Raw genomic sequence first — 23,166 nt, forward strand, 5'->3', positions numbered from 1 at the left:
CAGAAATATGGGTATTACAACCATTTGTCATGCGACCATGTGACAGCCACACATTCGCACCTACTCTTTGGGAACAAGGGTTTATGCCAGGTTTATGGAAGGCAGCATGCGGTGCTAGGAAGGATGCGGCCACCCACCTGCCGTGGAACCCCAGCAGAGGCATCAGCTCTCACAGGCCTCCCATCGACGTAAAGTGGGAAAAAGCACTACTTATTTTGCAAAGTGTTTGTGAGGATGAGACAGTGTATGTGAAGGTCCTGGTTTAGTGCCCAGCACAGAGTAAGTGCTGAATAAATGGCAGGTGTGATGATAACCAAATTAATCAATTGGTACTAATATAATCTACAAATTAAACAGCCGCTAAGCTTTGGCTGAGTGTCTGCAGTGAGGAGACCCCTGAACGAGACCCTCTAAGGCCATGGTTCTCAAACTCTCCCACATCGATCACCTGGCTGGCAAGCAGAACACTGACTGCTGGGCCCATCCCCAGAGCTGATTCAGCTGGTCAAAAGCAGATACCCAGATCGCACGTCTGCACAGGTTCTGAGCGGATGCTGCTGCTGGAGGGCCACGCGCAAGAGAACCGTGCCGTAGCGGGTTCTGCGAACGTGAGAAGTCAAATACGCAATGGCGTAGGCAGGGTGTGAGAGGGCGCTTGTGAGACCAAGTCAAGCAGACAGGCAAGACTGGCGTGTAGGGCAACAGGTGTCAGCGTGGCCAGCTAAACATCTGTGTGTGAGCACCTCATCGCAGAAATGGGGACAGAGGAATTCTGAAGAGGCCACTGGTAGGCTAACCTGCTTACTAGGCTCAGCATGGATTCGATGGTTTTAGTAAAGTGAACCATTACAAATCGTGGGAAAGTTAGCTGCATGGTGACAACGGCAACTTCAAGCAGATATGGGACAATAAGGAAGGTCAGGTTAAGTGGTATGGAAATGGGGGGGTCAGCAGTGAGCCACAGAAGAATCAAGCCCAATTAAACCCTCCTATTTATTAATTGGCATTACCAGGCGTTCATAAAGGGAGCCAAGAGACCTCAGACATGAGTCACTCAAATGAGAGGCCAACCTCTCATTTCTTTAGTTTTCTATGATGGACTAAACATGGTCCTTAGGCTTAGCGCATAATGTTAAGTAGCCATCATTGCACATTTTATTACTAATCTCATCAATATTTATTTACCAAATGAAAATTCTACAAAATGTGTTTCAAAACTATGCTCACCAGTAGGTTATATTTCAATCACTCTTTTGAGGTCAACATTGGTAAGATAAAGACAACCAAACTTACAGCGAAAACTATGCCAGGCCTGGCCCACTGGTTTCCACCACTCAGAGTTCAGCAGAAAACTGCTGGCAGATTATTTCCTGTATAAGACATAAGAAATCAAGAAATCCTGATTGTTCGCTCACGCAAAGCTCGACCACTCCAAAACAGCGATGAACGCCGTCGACAAAAGCAGCGCTTACCTAGGCACTAAGTTAGGAAGCTGCGGACGATTTTCAAGCTGAAAACACACACCCGGGTTCATTCTCTAAATACTCAGTGAGCATCCTCATGGTGCCAGACACAATATTAGGTGCCAGGGACCTAAATTATGCTTAAAGTATATAACTGAGCACCAAAAAAGGATTGGCAGGAAAAATACCAAAATACTAAGAGCTGTAGATGGGATTTTTTTTTCTTACTTGAATTTTCCAAATTTTCTACCATAAACATACCTTATTTTGAACTTCAAGGGGGAAATAAAATCTTTCCCTTTCACTGCCACCAATGAAAGAAAAATTCCTACATAGCAACCTTACTAGTGATTTGAATGATTAGCAGACTTCCCGTCTAAGAAAAACTTGTAAACTGACCAGATTTCTCGGCTTTCTTTCATGCATCTACCTGCTGCCAGTGCTAAGGTAAGGTGCATGTGTGGGAGAAGCGGGGAAGAAAGAAGGGAGAGAGGAATGGAATGCACATAATGCTTGCTGTCCTCTATCTCAAGACACAGATGAAAAAGACCAGAGACTGATTCTTTGAAATGTCTAATCCAACACCAGCTACATTCAAGACAACATGCTTACCACAGTAACCTACCCACTGGCAGTAAACACGTGACAAGCCAATTATACCTTCACCCCTTCATTCAGATATTACGGAGCGCCTACAATGCGGCAACGGCGCTGAGCTAGACTTTAGCAATGCATCAGACAGAACTAGCCCTCCTGAGTTTGCAATCCAGTTTAGCGGATAGGGAGAAGAGGGAAATTACGTTTCGAGTGAAAATTATTTTATTAGGATCATGACATGTGCTAGAGAGACCACCTGGTAGAGGCTAACAGGAGACCTGACCTAACCTAGGGGTTGGGGTAAGAGGCTTAGACAAAAATAGCAATTATGAGCTAAGATCGGAAGGAGCAGGAATTAAGCAGTGAAGGGCTGGGAAGTGGACGTGCGCTCCAGGCAAAGGAACTGGCCACCAGAATCTGTGGCCAGGAGGGCAAGGCTCGTTGGAAGGATTAAGCTGAAGCCAGCGAGTGAGAAAGACACGGAAAAGGGAAAAGAGGGTGATAAGGTGGGCAAGGGCGAGCTCGTTCAGGGCCTAGGCCATGACAACAATTTTGCTTTTAATGCTAAAAGCAACAAGAACCACAGAAGGATGTTGAGCCTGAGAGTGACAATCAGATTCACATTTTTAAAGCTCACTCTGGCTACTATACAGAGAATACAGTAGAGGCAACAAGAACGAAGCGGGAGACCAGGGGGCTGCACGGCGTCCAGGCGAGGTGAGTGAGGGCAGTGAAGACAAAGCAGACGCACTCAAGGTCCACTACGGAGGTAAAACCAACAGGAAGCCGAGAGCACGAAAGCAGGTTGCGGGGAAAGAGAGAGTTAGAGGAGAAACTGTCACGGACAACAAGGAAATAGAAACATTTAAGAGGACCAAAAGGACACATCACAAACAAAACTACATGCATAAGCTGAAAAAGAGGGATAGAAAGACATTTCAAGGAAATACTAATAAAAAGAAATTGATTTTCCAATCCTCAAAATAGAATTTATGACAAAAACAGAGATGAGTCTAGAACACCAACACAAAGAACGATCCACAAAGATGAACGATTCTGTATGTAATATACAGCAAAAAGGGACAGAAACTGACAAGTCTAGAACCACAGCGAGATATTCAACACACCTATCAGTAACTGAAAAAGCAGTCACAAAACTATGAAGCTACAGACAATGTGAAGAGCATTAAAAACTTGATCAAACACACAGAGAACTCATCCCGAGGATGTACATTCTTTAAAAATGCAGAGCATTTTAACTAGGTCACAAAGAAAACGTCTCATCACATTTGAAATGACGGATATAAAAAATATATTCCATGACCACAGAATGTAAATAAGTTCATCAAGAACAAAATTAAACACCATGAATAGAAACTAAAAAATATCTGCTTAGAAATTCAAGGGTGAAAGAGGGAATGAACATGGAAATAGCGAGATATTTAGATCTTAATGACAGTGACATTACCACACATCTAACACACGGGAGACAGTGAAAGCAATACTTGGAGAGAATCCTACAGTCTTGAGCACATCATTATAAAGAAATGGTGAAAACCTATGTTTTCAATTCAGAAAGCTAGAAAAAGAACAAAGTAAATCTAAAGAAAACAGAAAGGAAATAAAAATAACAAAGGGTATTAATAAAACAACAATGAAAAACAATGGCTGGTTCTTTGAAACGAAATTTTAGTTGACCAACTCTTGCAAGTCTGTTCAAGAAAGAATTAAAACAGGAATGAGGAGGTGAAGCGCAAGCTGGTAACGGAGCCCAGCAGCTGTCTAGCAGCACAGAGACCTGAGCGCCCCGTGGCTGCGGAGCAGGTGCCAGCTCCACAGAGGACAGCCACAGCTGCGACCCAGTGACGCCCACACCCATGCTCATGGACAGATGGATCAGGAAACCAAGGCATCAGAAGCAGGAGAGGGAACTGGCCGAAGTCACTATTAAGGAGTGACACAGATGGGGCTTTGCTGGAGCACACGTGGTGTAAGTGTTCACTGCCCTAATGAGCGGATTCCCGCTTCCCAAGGCCTACCCACTGGATCCATTTACTGCAATAAATCCTTGTTCCTTCGGTGAGGAGAACAGACATAAACTAATAATTTTAGGAACATAAGATGCAGACACAGTAGAGACTTACAATGGGAGTGAGAAAAGGGAACAGGACTGAGCCCTAAGGGAATCCAGTGAAAGACCAGGCAGAGCGGGAGGAACTGGCAAAGGTGGAAGTTGTGACTGGCCAGAGATTTGGGCCAGAAAGGTAGGAAGTCAAAATTAAAGTGACATGACAAGTTTTCAAGAGAAGATGATGGACGGTTCAGATGCTGCTCAGGAGTCAGGAAGTCACGGGCAACCGGTATCCGACGGACCTGGCAGTAGAAGCTGAGTATCCGGTCTCCTGGAGAGACTGCTGCGGGGGGGGCGAAGTCACACTGGGGCAGGAGGACACGGTTTCTATCAGATTAACAGTTTCAGCTGAGGATGAGACCCGGTGTGTCAGTATGGGAGAGAGTGCCAGAGCTGGACCAGAGGAGGTCACTGGGGGTGGACAGGGAAAGCCAAGCCACCACGGAGCCGAGGTGCTGGACGGGCCGCATGGTGGATATGAAACTGCAGGGATGATGGCGGAACCCCAGGGGAGGCGAGGCCATGCGGCAGGTCCCAGAGTCCTCCACCACAGAGGCGGCCGGAGGCTACGAACGGCTGGGGTGGGGGCAGTGGTGGTGGGCCCGGGCTGGCCCAGGGCCACGCTCTGCGGTGCAGGGGCAACTCTGTGAAGCTCTGCCAGCTGGACTGCACCCCCTGAGCTCTCTGGAAAACAAACTGCCACCTCGGGGAGCCCCGGGCATAAGGCCCGCCGTGTTTTAGTTAGCTGAGCTACCGGGGCCCTCAGTCTTACCAGCCTCGTGTCCACCTATTCCACGATCCAGAGGGAAATGAGGAGCAGTGTAAGTCACTGTGCGACTCCTATGATGACGGGGAAGGAAGAAGGGACTGGAAGGGACAGTGAGTGTGAGCTCTTCTTTCCGGGACACCAGGATAAGGACAATGCAGCTTCCAAACAAAGCCCGCTCCCGGCGACCAAGACACTAGACACAGTCTGCTCCCGGGGTGGCCCACAACGCTGGGAACACAAGATCTGGCTGTGACTAGCTCCTAAGAGCCTTTCGACCAACGCTCGAGGGGCCGGCAGGCCTACCTCTGCGGCCTGGCTGACCAGCACTGGCCAGATGTGGCTGTGACGGGGACTCTGAAAGACGAACTCACTCAGGTAAGTCCACAGAGGGCCGTAACCTCAACCAACTCACCCGTGTGAATCAGACCACGTGCCCACTACGCATGAGCACTGCGACGGACGTGGATGGGTAGACAGTGTCCGCCCTCGAGATTCAGCCTCGTGGGGGAGACAGATTCAAACAAAAAATTCCAACCCTGTGTGAGAAGCGGGGAGGACGCTCACAGTGGTCAGACAGCAAGAGCAGCTTCTAAAGCTCGCGGGACTACGATGCCGCCCGCGCCGGGCTCCCCGCTCTACTGACTCTTCTACCACGAGCTCTTCTTGAGGCTAGGACTGTGCCTGTGACGCCGGGGTCCCCAAACGTGACGCAGTGCAGTGTGCATCTCCTGGCCGCCTACCCGCCCCCCATCTATACACCTAGTCTCCTGTCTGCTGTCTGCTCACACGGCAGCGGCAGCTCGGAGAGGACTCCAGAGCAGTCGGGGTTTAGGGAGCCCAATCCTCCTGCTAAAGGCATGGCTTAGCCAAGACCCGACAACCAGCGCCTCCCACCGCCCCGGGCCACAGGAATGGACTGGCGACCCAGCCTGGGGCAACGAATCAAAGATGTGCTGGGGGCTCCTGTGAAACAATCATCCTTACTCTTCTGAGACAGTCACAAGAGCTGCTCATTGTCACCCTGGATACTGGCTCTCATGCTGGCCCACGTGCTACAGAAATGTGGAGCCCAGAACCTCCACCACCACTGTGTCACCTAAGCCGGGCTGACGCTCAGTGGAAAGCAAAACCAAGAGAATCTCAGCTAAACAGAGCTGGCGCCCTACCCAAAGCACGCCCGAAACCCACACGGCCGCTGGGATTTTCAATGGCATAAGCCAATGCATCCCCTTTAAAGTTTAAACATGTCTGAGTTGGGTTTCCCGTCACTTGCAAACCATAACATCCCTGACGTTATCATACATTCAAGGCACGCTAAATCCTAAAACCACTAGAGTCACTGTCCACCAGCTCCTTTTACAGCACATTCCAATGTTCATCTCTGGCTTCTGAAAAAGTCTTAATTTTAAGCCTAATTCTCAAATATTAAAAAGTAAACCTTTTTTCCTGTCACTTAAACCTTGGAGAATGGCAACTGGTTAACACTTAAATAATAAAACTGCGGCTCAAAATTATCTATAAAAGATTATAAATGAAGATTTATAAGTTTATAATTTTAATTACAAAAAAGAAAATTCTTCACGGCAAACACACACACACACTCTTACACATTACAACATAGATGACAAACTGGGAATAAAAAAATCTGTAATTCATATCACAAAGGACTAATCTCCCTAATACATAAAGAGTTCCTTTTTAAAAACTCAAGATATCCAACAGAAAAATGGGCAAGAGAAATAGAACAGTTCACAGAAAATGAAATGTTTCTCTCTTACTATGTAGAAAGATGCTCGACCTCTTTCGTGATAAGAGAAAAACAAACAAATCACACTAATTTCTCACCTATCGGATCGCATGCAAAAGTATGACAAACAGCCGGTGAGGCTGTGGTGAGACCCGTGCTCTCCCGTGAGCACAAACGAGCACACCCCTCCCTGTGGAGGCCGATCAGATGCCCCCATCAAACAAATACATGCCCCAGCAGTACCATCAGACCCAGCAGCACCTCCTCTGGAAATACATCCTACAGCTATGCCTGCCTCTGTGCAAAATAACGTGCACTCCAAGTTATCTGCTGCAGCATTATTTGTATTAAAAAAAGATTAACGATCAAGGGTCATCTGGTTAAATAATGATACACCCATAGTATGAATTTTAAGAAAGCATTAAAGCACGAAGCTTTCCACTTACTAATATGGACAGAAATGAAAACTAAACCTCTCTCAAGAGTTTTATAGTTTCAGGTTGGAACCACATAAATGTTTTACGTAATTAAACACAAAATTAAATTTATTTTACCGTATTTGTTGAGGTACAGTTGACATACAAAGAACTGCACGCATTATATGTATACATCTGATGCGTCTGGACATGTGCGAACACCCGTGATACCATCTCTACGATCAAGGTGACAGACATATCCAACGCCTCCCAAAGTCTCCTGTGTCCCTGGTTTTGTTTTTGCTGCGAGAATACTTAACGTGACACCTCCCCTCTTAAGAAACTTTGACGTGCACAACACCGCGTTAACTACAGGTGCTAGGATGTAGAGCAGATCTCTAGAATTTAGTCACTGAGCATAACTGACACTTACATAAAATAAAATTTAAAACAATCCCTCACGTTCTAAAACTGGGTTACGGTAACAGGTGTGCATCTTGGTACATTTACTAAGATCAGAGAATTGTACCCTTAAAATAGATGGCAAGAAGGTACGATAATCTATCTGACTGGAATAGTGTGAAGAGGCAGAGAAAGGGTTAGAGGAAGCTAGTAGAGACGGCCGCCTCCCCCACTTCGGTGGGCGCAGGGACCACGGGGGCCCGTGAAAACGCAGGCTGCGGGGTGCCGACGCTGGTGGTGCTGGTCTGTGGACCACGCTTTGAGGGTCCCGACAACCTGAAGAGCTTTGCTCTGAGAAGTAGCTGAGAAGTGGGGCGGCAGCCGCCAGAGGCAAAGGCCCCAGAGGGAGTGGGTGGGGGCCAGAAAGGGTCCCCCCTTTTCTAAGATGAAGGAAATAACAACACGTTTGCCGTAGAGCTAGACTTAGCCGAGGTCAGAACGGGGAGCGAGTACTCGGAGGTGTCAGAAGGACGAAGCACCGCACGAAGACAGGAGCGTGCTCGGGACAGTGGCGGTGCAGAGGAGCTCAGCTCGCCGAGCGATGACATGATGAGGGTCCAATGAGGGGTGGGACTGATGCCATCCCACGACTCGAGTCCTGAAAGCGGGTAACACACCAGGAACCCTAAAGGAGGGTAATACGCTCACAGTACGTTACCTCAGGCGCTGTCCCGAAAGGAAAAAAAAATACATTTAAAAAATGTTTTTACTGGGAGATCTGGAAGCTCGGATGCAGCCAACACCTAAATGATTACCACTGAGGAGGGGGATCCCATCCCCCAAGCCCTGCACGAGCTTTACCCCTCACAGTGCCGCTCACGGCTCAGGAGCCTTCGAAGGCCACATCCTTGGGTCTTGGGCTTCTAGTTCTGCTGGTTTAGAATCCTCTCCCCCTCGGCCCACCCTCCCGCCAGAATTCAGTTCACATGTCACCTTGCTGAAGTCTAAGTTCCCACTGCAATGGGGACAAACACAGCACTGTGAGCGTCTCCTATCTGAAGCAGAGGACCTGCGGGCGCTGTATCCCCCCCTCTAGAATGAGGAAAACAAAGCGCGTGGCGTGGCCAATTCAGAATTCTAGCCCATCGACTGCCGAGGGACAGCCACCAGGCGGCCTCGGAGCCCTCAGACACATGAGCTACTACTGTACTTTCAAAGCAGTGATGAGTGGAAATGATATTTGATGTGATATGCAAACATCTGTGATTTTCATTGGTGATAGGCACAGGTCTGTTACAACTGTGATTTGTTGCCTATATGTGCAATTGAAGGACAGATAAAATTCAGTTAGAGGTTGTAAAAATAAATATGTAAAATACTTTTCCCATCTGGGTTGACATACCCGCCTCCCCCAAGTTCTATTCAGATGAAGAAGCCCTAATACATGAATATTGTCTAAAATAGCAGACGCCATCTGAACAGCTCACCATTCTTGACTTGTCCACCTCGCCACTACACTGTAGGCACTTTAGGCCAGGGACAATGTCTTGTCTTTGGGTCCACAGGTCCAATAACTGTCAGCTGTAGCCGTTTATTACTCCACCGGACCGTGAGCTCCTTGACGGCAGCGATTCTGTCTCAACAACCACAGAAAGCAGGCACTCAGGGAATCCTGACAGAGGAGTGCGTGCGTGAACACCTCGTCTCCTTGCCTAGACAATCCTCAAGGTCAGGGATCACGTCTCACGCTTCCTTGAGTTCCCAGTCTAGCAGACTGCTTTTCACACAAAACCACTCAAATATTTATTAAATCAAACATTGAGACAAGACAGAGCCTCTGAAATGAAGAACGAAGTGAGTGACGAGAATGGGCGCCTACACCAGATGCGCTACAGCAGGAAAAACGGCAAGCACAGGGCAGCAGAGGACGGGCTGTGACTCGACAGAAGGGAAAGCAGCGCCGGGTCACAGGGATGATCCACAATGTGCTTCTTTGAGAATATGTTCAAGTATTGCTATTCTTACTTTTATTTTTTTAAATATAAAAACCTTATAAATTCCTTCCTCATGAACGATTACTGCTTCTTATAAAACCTAGTTTCAAGGCCATTTTCCTACTGCTGCAAGATGAAGTGTAGCACAGATTGTCTGGCATGTTTTTAGTACTATATACCCCGTTTTTTGAAATTCGATATTACAAAATGGAATTGACAACACAAAACGTTACTCGACCTACAAATTACGAATTGGGAGAGAAGCTGTGGAGTTGAGAAAATGCTAAAAGAGCAATGGCCAAACTTCAATCAGAAATGAAGATAAAGCATTTCTGAAATTAGAAATATAAGGCTACGCACTTTTAAATCCACAAAAATGTGATGTGGACACAACGTTCTGGGGCAAATCATCTATTTGAAATCCAACCCAATATTCTTTTACTAGGCAGAGAGCTATTTCTTCACCTTCACGCCTTAATTCCCCTTGACACTTGAACTGCGTACGTCAAGTGTAGAGCACATACCTTCTACTTTACGTTACAGTTATCAGTACAAAAACACAAGTCCTTACAGACCGGAAATGTCTTCGTTCACCTTCAAGTCATCCACATGAGACAGCAGTACCTTGGATATAACAGTTCTGCAACAAGCACTTGATGAATGAGGATTCTTTTTTTAACCAAGACATATCTCGTACTCTATTATGAAAAATAGATGCCCAATGTTTAGAGGAAAAGGTCACTTGTCACTGATATTCTCAGACAACTTAAAATGTCCTGAAAATTAAAACTATGAATGTCTATCAGTTACAGTTATTTCTATTTTTGATGTCTACTCCTAAATAACCAAATAAGGCCACATTTCATATTTCTACACAAACTAACCTTACTGAAATATAAATAAAATTGTTCTCTAAAACATCCAATACCACACTACAAAACTCTCCACATTTATTTTTAAAATAAGGTTCTTTAGGCATACAGCCAAACTAGTCAGTGACAAAATCCACCAACTCTGTTTTGATTCTTGCTCAAGTTTTCTACCAGAGTACAATAAAAAATAAATTAAGTCACTAGATGAACTTGAAGATAATAGATGTAGATGACCAGCTTCTGGAGGGCAGATTTTGTCTACACCCAACTTCTAGAGCAGTTCCATCTATCTGGCAGGTGTCCCAAATATTTGCTAAAAGAATGACGCTGATGACTATCTCATGGATTTCACTGATATATTCTGGGAGGTTCTTGCCATTGCTAACATCCACCCATGGAGTCTTTCAAAATCTCATTATCATCCTCTGCTTCAAGGTATCACATGAAAGTTTCTCAAGCCTCCTGTAAGAATAAATTAAGATGTTTTTCCTTCAAGATCTAAGATTCTATAGTCAAATAACGAAACATTTATTACCACTTCAGAAGTTTTTAAGTACCCCTTAATGGGGAAAAAAATAGATTTCTACTCGGTTCCACGTGTCCTATTAAATTAAGTACAAAATTTCTCAGAGTACATTTGATATAAAAAGTTCTAGGCGTCTAAGCTTCCTTCTACACTATAAATGGGGAGCACAGAGGTGTGAAAATTACAAATGGGGAGAAAGGTGTGAACATGACCTTCTCTGGAGCAGTCCAGCATCTAAAACTAGTCTGTGGAAAAAAACCTTTCGAAGCATCCAGATCCCCACCCCTTCCACCCCCCCGCACAAAGCATGAATTCCTCCATCACCAACGGGGGGTCCTGCAGTCTAGTCTTTGCCAGAGACAGAATATTTTCTGCACAGAATACTCATTCTCTCCCAAGCCAACCCAATTCCCTCTTGGATAACTCTGGCTCTAAAAATATTTTCGCTGTTATTAACCAACTCTCTGGCCCGGACTTCATCAAAGCTTTTTCTAGCACGAAGACCTAGAATCACAATGTGTTCAACTTGCTTTCACAAACAGTCCACTCTACCCAACTCCTTTTCAAGAAGACGGCAATGAATCCAAGACGTGAAGGCATCTTCCCAATAGAAAGATGAATTTTTCATTTAAAAATTGAGCACAGAATCACACAACCTTAGGAGGTGAAAAGGCCTCAGAAGCCATCTAATTCTACTCCTCACCTACTGTGGGAATTGCTTCAACAACATCTCTGTGACCTGGAATCTTAAGATGGGGGTGGGGGTGGAGAGTAAGGCTCTGTGACTAGATGCCAACTGATTCTGAGTAGATACAGTTTTACAAAGTTGTCTGTACACAGATCTGGTAGGTAGCATGGCGACGGAAGTAGATCAAGAGTAATCTGCGACATCTGGTTCCTTTCCATTACTTCACTGATTCTTGCGACACAGTTTCCCAGTTGTAAAAAGCTAAATTTGTAACCTATTAACAATAATTTTAAATGTCTTTTAAAAGATGTGAGCTACTAAAAATACCTGTTACTTTGGGACCCAAAATTGATTAGAGTTTTCAGCTTCTAAAGATCTTTTTAAAGTATGACATAGATGGACATGAACGTTTTATTCTATGCTGGACACTCTGCTGGGCACTGGGAAGACAAAAGACACGGTCTCTATTCTAAGGGAGCTTTGTTTAAAGAGACAGTCACCCAGAGAACTACAAATTTTTTAAAGCGCCAGAAAGGCAAAGTACAGGATGCTGTGAGAACACGTAACCGGGAAAAGAACTGGTCTAGCCTGGGAAGTCAGAGAAGGATTTGCTGAGGAAGTGACATTAAAGCTGAGATCTGAATGGCTGCCATTCACATTTATGTAAAAACAGGTCTCCATAAAATGCAAGGGTTGCTCCAGTAAGCCCAGCTACCTTTGGCATCTTTATACTAAAACAACCACTTTTTCAAAAGAGGAAAGCAAGGCATGCTATAAAAAGGGTTGAAAGCTTGTAATTCAAAGCCCTTTATGGGGAAAAACAGGGTCTTACTCGTGTCTGGGTACCCCACATTACCTCGCCTCATATAATCTTCATCAGAGTAGTCACTCAAATCTTTGTTGCAATGATTAGTGTCAGTATTAAATCGACGTTCATATTATCTTTAGCTGAGCAAAATAAATTCACAAAACTACATCTCCTCACACAAAAAAACCCATTCTGAACTTCAATTGTGAAAAGATGCTTTCGTCTACCTCTCAAGACTGCCACCGAGATCCAACAAGGTGTAGGTGGCCAAATGCTGGGCAACTTCTGAAATGCTGGGAGTATACGGCATCCATGTGACCGAAGGCCCAATAAGTCTCTTCTCACTAAGAAAGTTCTCTAGATTCAGTTGTGCTTCATTTTCCTTGTCGTGAGAAAACATGAGCACATGCTCTCTCGCCCTGACTTTCTCTGAGGGGATGAGACTGCATAAACTCCCAGGTCCCTTCTAGCTCTAGAAACTGACCTGCGAATGTTTTTAAAGGGCCAAGACTACCTTCTCGGCTCAGATGTTAAGACTACCTCCTCATCCACTCCATTCCTCCACGACTCCATCCTTTCAGCCAAGGCAGCATAGTTCACGGTTTGTTTTTTAAGACCTATTTTCACTCATTTTACACACAGATTTAAGTTGAATGTCTTCATCCAGATTAGACCTTCTGAATGATCTGAAAAATTGTAAAATTTTATGTGCCTCAAGGAAAAATTGAAAAAAAAGATAGTCAAAATGACCGACTGTCAAAAACAGATCTGTATCTCCTAACCCCAAAAAGTAAATTTTGGTTTCTAATTAAGGGAAATTACCTGCTCTGTTTTACAATCAGAAAATAGTCACAAAAACAATCGCTTCTACTCGGAAATAATGAATGCAAACTCATTCACGGGGAAAAATTTTTTAAATTACAATGGCTAGAAGAGTTGAAATGTCCACCATATGATGACAATATATCTACGAGATATTACCATATGAAAATGAAATTTTACAAAAAAATAAATTAATATAGCGCTCGAATTATACAACTAAAGGTAAATTTACATGTTTAAGATTTTGTCTTGTTTACAATAATTTTTTGGTGTAGTTCTGAACAGCTCTCCTAGTTTTACCCTTTGCTGATAATATCGCACTAGAAGAGAACACTAGTTGATACTTCCAGGCGGGGGCTCCCAGATCCAGGTAACTCTGCTACTAGACGCTTCAAAAATAATATGTGTAATGCCTACACTAATAATTGCTAGGAAATTTTGTTTTCAAGCACTTTTTTATTTTATATAAGTAAAATTTAATAATTTAAAATTCTAAACTTATTGCCAAGGAAAAAGCTGATCCTTTTGGTCCTGATTATCGATGTCGAGATAGCAGCTTCCTGTTTGACAGTTAACTCCTAAAGCTTATTTTAATGATATTTTACATTTACTGTTTCAGGTCTTTAAAGTTCATTACGGTCATTATATTATAAATTACAATGCGTGTACTGCGACATTCCCTTTTTAAAGAGGTGCACACAGAAGTTAAATAACTTGTCCAAGGTCACCCAACAAGTCAGCGACAAAGTTGGGAGTAGGACTAAAACCTCAGCTCCTAGACTGCTAAAGACTCACAATTTCTCAATTCCAAAAGAGAAAAAAACAAAGTCGAGCGATTTTCTTTCAGGATCTTATAACAGCGTACCTCAAAGACAGTGGCACACTTACAAACAGGAATGAAAAAGATTCACCTTGAACAAATGAGACAACTTGCTACATTTAGATACCACTGTCATTTCCTACTGTTTTGAACCAAGCAAAAACGTACTGTTCTGGATATACTAAATCTTAGAGAATGTTCACTCCTCGCTATGTACGATTGATTTTCACACTAACCAAACAGTTATAAATTAATCTGGTACCACCTTTTCTCACGCCTCGGTGCTGTGGGGGGCATTAATTTCTTCCTCCTTCCAAGAGTCAAGTCAAAGACCACATCTCTCAAAAGCAGAGCTCAGTGACAACAAAGTTACGTTGCCAATGAAAGGAAAGCTCTAATAAGTTGCTTCTTTTAAAGAGAGAATTTTTAAAGACGATTACACACTTCACAGAATTACTGGTAAGTCGCCCGCCAAGAATAGTTCTTGTAAAGTAGCTTTTAAGGCACAGCCCTCCCTGTTTGGGACACAGTCTGACTCGTCGGACAGGGCTGATCTGGGCACGCTCACACAGAAGCCTTACGAAGCAGCTTAGTTCCCTGAAAACAACATTTCGACCTCGCAACCGTAACAATCAGCCTTTCCATACTATCAGGGACAAGACGACCCTCTTTAACGACCTCTCCCGAGGAGGTTCCGCCGGCGGAGGCAGTGACAGCGGCCCTCCCTCCGGCGTATTTGTAAACAGAAAGCGCTAACACGAGAAGGAGCGGCTCCCAGGAAGTGTCAGTGCGGCAGCAGGCGGAGGAGCCCTTCGTGCCGAGCAGCTCCTTCTGACCTCGTCTCTAGTCCCCCGCTGCCCGGCCCGGGGCCCGCCTTCCCGACCTTCCCGAACCGCCCGTTCTCTAACCCAGAGCGAGACTCCCAACCCTGCCGGGAGGCGAGGCATCTCTTCCGGGGACTCGCAGGCCCGCTCCCTGGCCGTGACAGAGCCTGACAGATCCTGCCAAAGGGGAGGCAGCCGGCCCCTTCTGGGGCCTCCCAGACGGAACCCCGCACCCCACGGTCCCTTTCCACGGCCCCCACCCCCTCGAAACGCCACCGCCACCGCCCTGCTCACTCCTGAATCCCCCTTCCTCAGGAGCACCCCGGTGGAGTTACCGGCCCACTCAAAAGTAAGAGCGACGGCCACCCCTATCTGTCACCCTGGCCCCCGCTGTCACCGCCCTGCTCCCGGCCTTCGCCCACGGCGCTGGCGGGCCCCGGCGACGCCCGGGTCGGTACCTTGCGGACCCCCTTGTAGATATAGAAGTAGAGCTCCCGGCCCACATTGAAGCAGAGGCGGTCGCCGTTGCCAGACTGGTCGTTGAGGTTTACGAAGGAGACGCGGACAGGGTTGGATCCCTGCGAGTTGAAGGGCACCCGGTTGGGCCGGCTGTACTCCGAGTGCGGCAGCAGCTTGTACAGACCTTCCCGGGTGGTGAACTGGGTCTTAATCTCGTTCATCTCCTTCCCTCCTCCCTCCGTCGCCATCTTGGAAAGCAGCGTTCATCCTGCCCGAAGTGCCCGGATCACGCCCTCCGCGCAGGCGCCGTCGCGGGCGCCGCGCTCCCCCGCCGCGTCCTCTGGCCCCGCCCCCCGCGGGCCGCCCCGCGGAGGCCGGCCGAGGGGGAGGGGCGGGCTTGCGCGGCCCGACTGCGCAGGCGCGCTCACCTGGCACGCTCCGGGCCGCGGGGCGCCCCAGGCTCCTCCCCTGGGCGCGGCTCGGGGCGGCCCCGCCGGGGCGCAGGTGAGGCCCGCCCCGCCTGCGTGCGGCCAGCGGTGCACCGCCCCCGCCGCCCCCGCCGGGGCAGAGCCGTGAGGGTCGGCCGCGCGGTGGGTTCGGAGCCGCGTCCGCCTGCGGCCCTGCCCTGAGGCGCCCCGGACCCGGCGGGCGGAGGGAGAGAGCCGCCTCGGAGCCGGCGCGCGCGGCCCCGGCCGTCCTGCCTCCGCGAGGGGCCGGGCCTCTCCCCTGGGACTCCCCTCCGCCGTCCCGCGCCTCCGTCGGGAGCCCGGCTCGGCACCGCCCGGAGTCGGTTTCCGAGAAGGTACCGAAGGACCCTGGTTTTCCGCTTCGCCGTTTTTTTAGGCGGGGTGGAGGGAGCGGAGTCTCTGTTTGCAAGTCCCGTATCTGAACACCCATCACAGTGAGCGCCGGCCAATTTCAGGGAAGGTGGGTTGTGGTGTCACTGCTGTTGAAGGTTTTCTTCGCCGAGTGTTGCGGGGAAAGCGGGGAGGAGAGGCGACTGGCTTTTGGAACCAGAGACCGAGTCTAAGCGGGATTCCCTTCTCTTGCTCAAGCGTTTAATAAGAGCCCGTAAAAAAAAAAAAAAAATAGAGACCACTGATTTACAGAAAAGACTCGAGTGAAATCTGCGAAATTGTTTACTGTGCTATGTCTAGATATGTAAGGACGGGCACATGGGTTGACGATTAAACAATTACCGTTTTTATGCCTGGGTTGCTTGGCACGTTACACTGGAATGAGAAAGCTTTTAAAATGACAGAAACGTTCTGATAGAATTTGGGGCTGGGGGGAGCCAACATTTGTTACACCAAGAATGAGCGGTTCCTTTAAGTTCAGATCACAGCTGGAGGGTCACAAAAGGAGTGGAAGGAGGTTAAGTCCTAAAGTAAGAGGAGTCTAAATCATAGACATCTTAGTTGTTACAAAGCAAGTCGACGCCGGCAGAAGCACTGCGGATGACGTAATAATGCGTTTGACACTAACGCCCTGTAACCGTTGTACATGTTGGCAGAAAAGCGCTAGAGTCAAACGCTACTTAATAGATCCCTAAATATTTAAAATTTTTGTTATTATTGTTTTGATGTTATCTGCGTTTACCTAAAAGTTAAATAGATATCAGAAGTCGTTTTAAATACCAGGATGTCTTCTGTGGTCACCATGGATTTATCCCAATTTTTCTATAACCGTGGTTTTTTACATTGAAAATATGTGTTCATAATGATCACCTTGAGGGATAGTGACATCCTGAATCATCTAAAAATAATTCAGCTGTGGTCCCTAGTTATCAAGGAGAAAAAAGCGTAATGATACGTGGAGGAAAAAAGTAACTCAGCAAGCAAATATTAAAACAAAAAAATGTATTAGCCCTCAATTAACCACAGCCCTCGATTACCCATAATACCTGTATTCCTCAAGCATTCTTTTAAGTTTTATTCTATATCAATTCAACGTATTTTATTGTGATCACAATAATAGGCTGTTCACTTTGCCCCATCCAAAGCCTTTGAATAATCTCTGTTCCTAATACTTTATATCTTGTAGTTTTTTTCCCTACACTCGAAGATTCAGTAGATAACACCTGAATTTATATAACTAACTAGGCCTGACCTGAAGTTCATTTCTGATGTTCAGTTTCAAACCAGGAATTTCTCATTGGATTTGTGCCTCAAATTCATCATCCTCTGAACCTTGTCAGTTCCCTTTCCTTTTCTTCAAATTCGAATCATTATATAATGGATTTATGAATAATTTCCTAAATTTCACTTTTCCTCAACTTTGCTTCTATAAACAACTTCCAAATTAGTTTTCATAATACTTTAGACATTATATTCTCTTGCCAAAAAACTTTTAAGCGACTTGCAATATCTGTAGTATTTAAGTCACACACCAAACAATTCTCACCCTGTTCGAAAGTATCGTATAAATCCTGCATTCTAGTCAAACTGTTCTGTTCTCACCCTTAGCTCTTTCTCTTGCTTGAAAAGAACCTTCTTCCCTCTGCTTTCCCTTCATAGCCTGTTCTTCAAGAACTAGTTTAAGTCCCAGCTTCACCAAGCCTTTCCCAAGCCCCGGGTGATAAAACCATATTTGAAACCAAGGATTCTCAATTTAGAATTCATAGCTGGCTTCAAGGAGTGTTTGAAATCCTTGTAATTGTATTCAAAATTTTATGCACATGTTCATTATCATCAGAGTCTATAGCTTTCATCAGGTTTTCAAATACGCGTGACTACATTTCCCCCGAATTTAAAAATTACTCTCTCAACCTCTGGGGCACGTCTCCGAGCTTTCGTCTGTTATGTGTAATATCCAAAAACATTACCTACTTTTGGTATTTGTCAGCATATGCTAATTGTCTTGTATTGATATTTATCCTGTAGTATGTACTTACTGCTTTCACCCAGATTATATGCACACTCAAGGATGCGAGGGGCCTCGTTCAAATTCTTTGTATCCTGAAATATTTATCTGAGTGCCCACATGCGCCACTCTGTTCGAGCCTTTGGGATGCATCAGCAAACAAAAATCCCTCACTCATGGAGTTTATATTCTTGCAAGGAAAACACAGAGGTTAAGCAACCAACACAAAGAAAACGGAATAGCGATTGTGCTAGACGAAGCAGAGCAAGATAAAGGGGGGATTGGGAGTGTGTTGGGTAGTTTGCAGTTTAAAATATGGTGGTCAAGATAAGCCTCACTGAGAAGGTGACATTTCAGCAAAGACTTGAAAAAGGTGCGGGAGTGGGCCATGGGAAGGTCTGGAGAAAGAGCTGTGGCAGAGCCCCCAAGGCAAGAGTGTGCCAACATGTTCCAGAAACAGCACGTGGGCCAGTGCAGGGTTTAAGAATCCGTGTGTTTGCTGGTTTGATTGTAGACTAAGGGAAGCAAGCGTGGAAGGGGAGGCCACCTCGGAGGCTAACTGCAGTATTCCAGGCCAAAGGCAGTGGAGGCCTGGACTAGGGGCGGTAGCAGTTGAGACAGAGAGGTCAGAGAATCCTAGCTATGTCCTGAAGGTAAAGCCACTAACTAGGATTTCCCAGCGGATTAGATGTGACTTGTGGGAGAAACGGAGGAATCAGAAACGACTCCAAAGTAGACGAAAGCAACTGGAGGATGGAGCTACCGTTCGCTGAGATGAGAAGTCTAGGGAAGAGCAGCTTTTGAAAGGAAAACAGTTCCGTTTTGAACGTGTGGGCATGAGATGTCTGTTAGGCATTTGGAAGACATGGCCAGGAGGCAGTTGAATAATCAGATCTGGAGAGAAGTCTCAGCTGCCGATCTGTGTTTGGCCATCATTAGCTGATAGATGGTGTTCGAAGCCCAGATACCACCACCAAGGGGGTGAGTATGAAGTGGGATGGTCCAGGGGGTTGGGAGGAAGAGCATACCATTTTTTTTTTTGAAATTTAACACCTGTGGAGTATTCTCTTTAGGTCAAATATATTGTTTTCAGAAACAGATTAATTCATTAAGATGCAAAAAAGCACGTTTGTTTGGTTTTTAAACGTTGAGGAGAACGAGTTTGCCACAGTGACCTACCAAAGAGAAATAAGCATAGATGGGTATCTTTAGGAACCACATTTGAAATCTTTACTGACTCACTTTGTGAAGTAACCAATGTCTCCGATTTATCTTGTTGGATGAGCTTACTCTATTATTACATTATGATTCAGTACTTCCTTGTGAGACCATTATGGGACCTGAAAACAAATTTGGAAAACATCCCGTCACATAGTGTCCTTAATGCAGCACTCCCACTTTCTGCCTCCGATCTGCAGAATGGTAAAGCTGACACATCATTAGGATTGCCAAATGACGACACGTTTTTAGATACAAGTTGATCTTGTACGAAGCTTATTCCTTCCTAAATAGTCCTTATTAAGTGGATGCAATACTTTATTTCACACATATCTTGAAATATGAGAGCTGCTTTAAGCTCTTTTAAGGTCTTCAGATACAGCGCATTTTGTGAATGCGTACTGTGTGTGCATTATGCCAAGTGCTTACACCCGCTTGCATTTCCATGTACCCCCTTATGAAGTAGAAACCATTATCCCCATTTTACAAATGAGAAAACTAAGTGTAATGAAATGACTTGTCTAAGTCACTATCCTCAAGCTAGGTATTAGCAGAAACAAAATTTGAATTCAGATCTCAAAAGAGAAACATCTTGGAGTAAAATTTTTTAAATACTTGTTTTTAAACTGTACATTACTAAAAGGGGAAGGATAGCAATTCAAGTGAAACAAATGTATTTTTTAAAATTTAATTTAAAAAGCCTCAAAACTAGAAGAGACAACTCATAGAATGGGAGAAAATATTTGTAAATCATACATCTGATAAGGTACTTGCATATAGAATATAGAAAGAACTCCTACAACTCAAAAAACAACCTAAATTTAAAATGGGCAAAGACTCAGAATAGACATTTCTCCAAAGATATGCAAATGACCAATAAGCACATGAAAAGATGCTCAACATCACTATCTTCAGAGAAACGCCAATCGAAACCGTAATAAAATGCCACTTCCCTTCTACTGGTGGCTGTCATCAAAAAGACCGATAATAGCAAGTGGAGCATGCGGAGAAATTCAAACCCTCACGCTGCTAGCAGGTGTTAAACAGCGCGGCCGCTTTGGAAAGTAGTCTGGCATTCCTCTAACGTTTGAACAGGTACCATGTGACCAGCAGTCCCACTCCCAGGTATGTACCCAAGAGAACTGAAAACATGTCCACACAAAAGCTTATCCACGAATGGTCATAGCAGTATTAGTCATAATAGCCAAAAAGTAGCAACATACCACATGTCCATTACCTGATGAAAGGATAAACAGATGTGGTACGTCCATACAGTAGAACATTATTCAGCTGTAAAAATGAAGTACCGACACATGCTACAACGTGGATAAACCTTGAAAACATTATGCCAAATGAAAGAAGGCAGACACAGAAGGCCACATGTTGTATGCTTCCATTTATATGAAATGTCAGGAACAGGCAAGTCTGTAGAGAGAGAAAATAGGCTAGTGGTTGCCTAGAGATGGGAGGGGGGGGAGGGGAAAGGAAGAAGGACTACTAACGAGTACGGGGGATGACGAAATGTCCTAACACTGATTGTGTGAATAGTTGCACAGTTCTGAATATGCCGAAAACCACTGACATACACTTTAAACGGGTAAATCGTACGTGCTGTTAAATCAAAACTGGAACAAACTCTGTGTAGTGCCCAATATATCTCGTGAACAGCTACTTAATCATTGGGAATAGATACTAGGTGGTTTGGACATACCCGGTAAATGGAAGCGTTAGGTATTGTTTGGTCTAAGGGTGACATGAAGAAATTATTGAGACACTAAGGACTCCGAGAACCAGGCAGGCTGGAATCTGCCAGAGGCGTGAGCCCCGCTCCGTTTCCAAGTTCTACCTGCGTTTTTACCTCCCTCCGAAGCCGTACGCTCTTCTAGGATCGAAGGGAGTGGTCCGTCTGTTCCAAACGAATTTCCCCACCGTGCTCTCGTGGTCAGTCCCTCTAGGACACGGCTCTCCAGCCATGTTACCAGTTCTCCTGGGCAGGACCCCCCCACACACACACACTGTGCGGCCCCTCCCATGCCACATAAACGGAGCTGAGTGGGGACAGTGCGGCACAGAGGAAACCACGGGCAGTTCTGCCCCAGAGTTTGGCGGTGATGCTGCTGGTTGTCAGCAGAACTTCTTTCTCCAGTTACAAGCGAAACACCTCTACCTACTCCCCACGCCTCGGGTCCCAGCCTTAGAAGACGCACAGCTGCCTCCCACCCCGTGTATAAATACGAGTCCACATGTGCTGTCTTCATTGTCTTCGGACCTAGGGATAAGAACATAACATAGTAATGAAGGAAAAACATAGTAATGAAGGAAAAAATAGAGAAGGAAGATGAGAGAATCAGTTGTCACAGGCTGTGACATCTGTCACTCACAGACACAGAACCAGTTGAATTATTAAAGTATTCTTAGAACTGGGCCCTAATTAAGACATCCCTTTTGTAGACAGAACTCGTGGTAGCTTTATTTTTCATGGTTAAGCTCCATTTCTCTGTTCAATGACAGCCTGTTCAAGGAGCCCAATCAATATTGTGGGTTTTATCTCTTTAGAGATTAGAGCGAGGACGTTCAAGCTTAATAGCCTCAATAACAATTTCTACCTTCTATCTGAGAGCCTTAAATGGGGAAGGGAGAGGAGATTGGAAAGAGCTGGTATGCAGTACGAAAAGAGAAAAGCAACGTGCTGCTCGCACACGATTCGAGGAGCAGCGCTCGGGTCCCCAGGAGGGCCTGGCCCACACTGAGGAGCCGGTAAAGCCGAGGGATTTCTAGCCATTGATGCCTGCAGTGTTTGGGGGCCCGTGCCAGGAAGTGACATGCACTTGGTTGTTTAAAAATCCGTTTAGGAGTTCCTATTTGGAGAAGTGAGTTTATGATCTTAAAAAGCTCTAGTCCAGGGCAGCGTAGGGCGTGTTCTCTGAAGATTATTGTAAAAGGAGAACGTGTCTGTTGCCACCCCAGTTAGGTTTGGCGTTCGCTGAGGGAGGAGCCATTCTTTCTACTCTTTGTAATTAGAAGAATCCCCTCTTAGATCGTGAAGCACACAGTAAATGCTTAACAAACACTGAACTGAATTTCTAGTTTTCTTCTTTTCCATCTCCCTCATATTTTTATCTTTTTTTCCCTTTCTCTTCCTGGTATTTCTGGTTTTTTTTCCCTTTCTCTTCCTGGTGTTTCCGTTCCTACGTGCTCCCTTGCCGAGCTGTAGTGCTTGTGGTTCCTCATACCTGTCACACCTGTACTTTCGCGCCTTTCCATGAGCTGGATTCCCGTTCCCTCTGCTCATCGGAGGGGATAGGATGCTGCCTCATCCTTTAAACCTTAACTAAGAAGCCACCTCTGCCAGGTATGCTCTTTACGCTGCCAGTTCATCCCTCAAGTTTCAACTTCAAGGCCGCTTTCTTTGGGAGGCCTTCCCTGACACCCCAAATTTAAGTGATCGCACGTTATGATTTTTCTTAGCATTGTTAATTCCCTTTATGGTACATATCACAGTACTATATTCATTTAATGAATATATCCATATTCATTACATATCCACGCATACTTGTATGTTTACCTAAATAGCATCCGCTCCCCAAGTGGACTATAAGTTCTCTGAGAGCAGGGATCTTGTCTTTTTCGTTCAGCATTTTCTATCTGCACTGGGGCTGGACTTTCAGTAGGTGGTCAGTATACTTCTGCCAGATGACTGCCTCGCCTCCTTTAAGAAACAGTCTCCAGCTTTTAGCACTTTGCATTA

The 23,166-nt window shown here is 45.6% G+C and overlaps 1 protein-coding gene across 12 annotated transcripts in view; it reads right to left on the reverse strand.

Annotated features, from left to right (window-relative positions):
* The window catches only part of WDR20 (WD repeat domain 20), a 43,445-nt gene extending 27,788 nt beyond the window's left edge, over positions 1–15,657 (reverse strand). For 5 of the 12 annotated variants that reach the window (XR_896517.2, XM_011370944.2, XM_011370943.2 and 2 more), the window contains exon 1: positions 15,338–15,652. Coding sequence is in view for 6 of the 12 variants with exons in the window: in XM_011370944.2 (XP_011369246.1) it covers positions 15,338–15,586 (249 nt within the window). In the remaining 6 variants the exon portion in view is untranslated. Of the gene's footprint in view, positions 1–8,501; positions 10,160–15,337 lie in introns of those variants that run through there. The other 7 variants (XM_023537108.1, XM_023537111.1, XM_023537107.1 and 4 more) reach the window with 5 other exon arrangements.
* Between the last annotated feature and the right edge of the window lie 7,509 nt (positions 15,658–23,166).

This window comes from Pteropus vampyrus, unplaced genomic scaffold, assembly GCF_000151845.1.
Source record: "Pteropus vampyrus isolate Shadow unplaced genomic scaffold, Pvam_2.0 Scaffold178, whole genome shotgun sequence".
Classification (NCBI taxonomy): domain Eukaryota; kingdom Metazoa; phylum Chordata; class Mammalia; order Chiroptera; family Pteropodidae; genus Pteropus; species Pteropus vampyrus.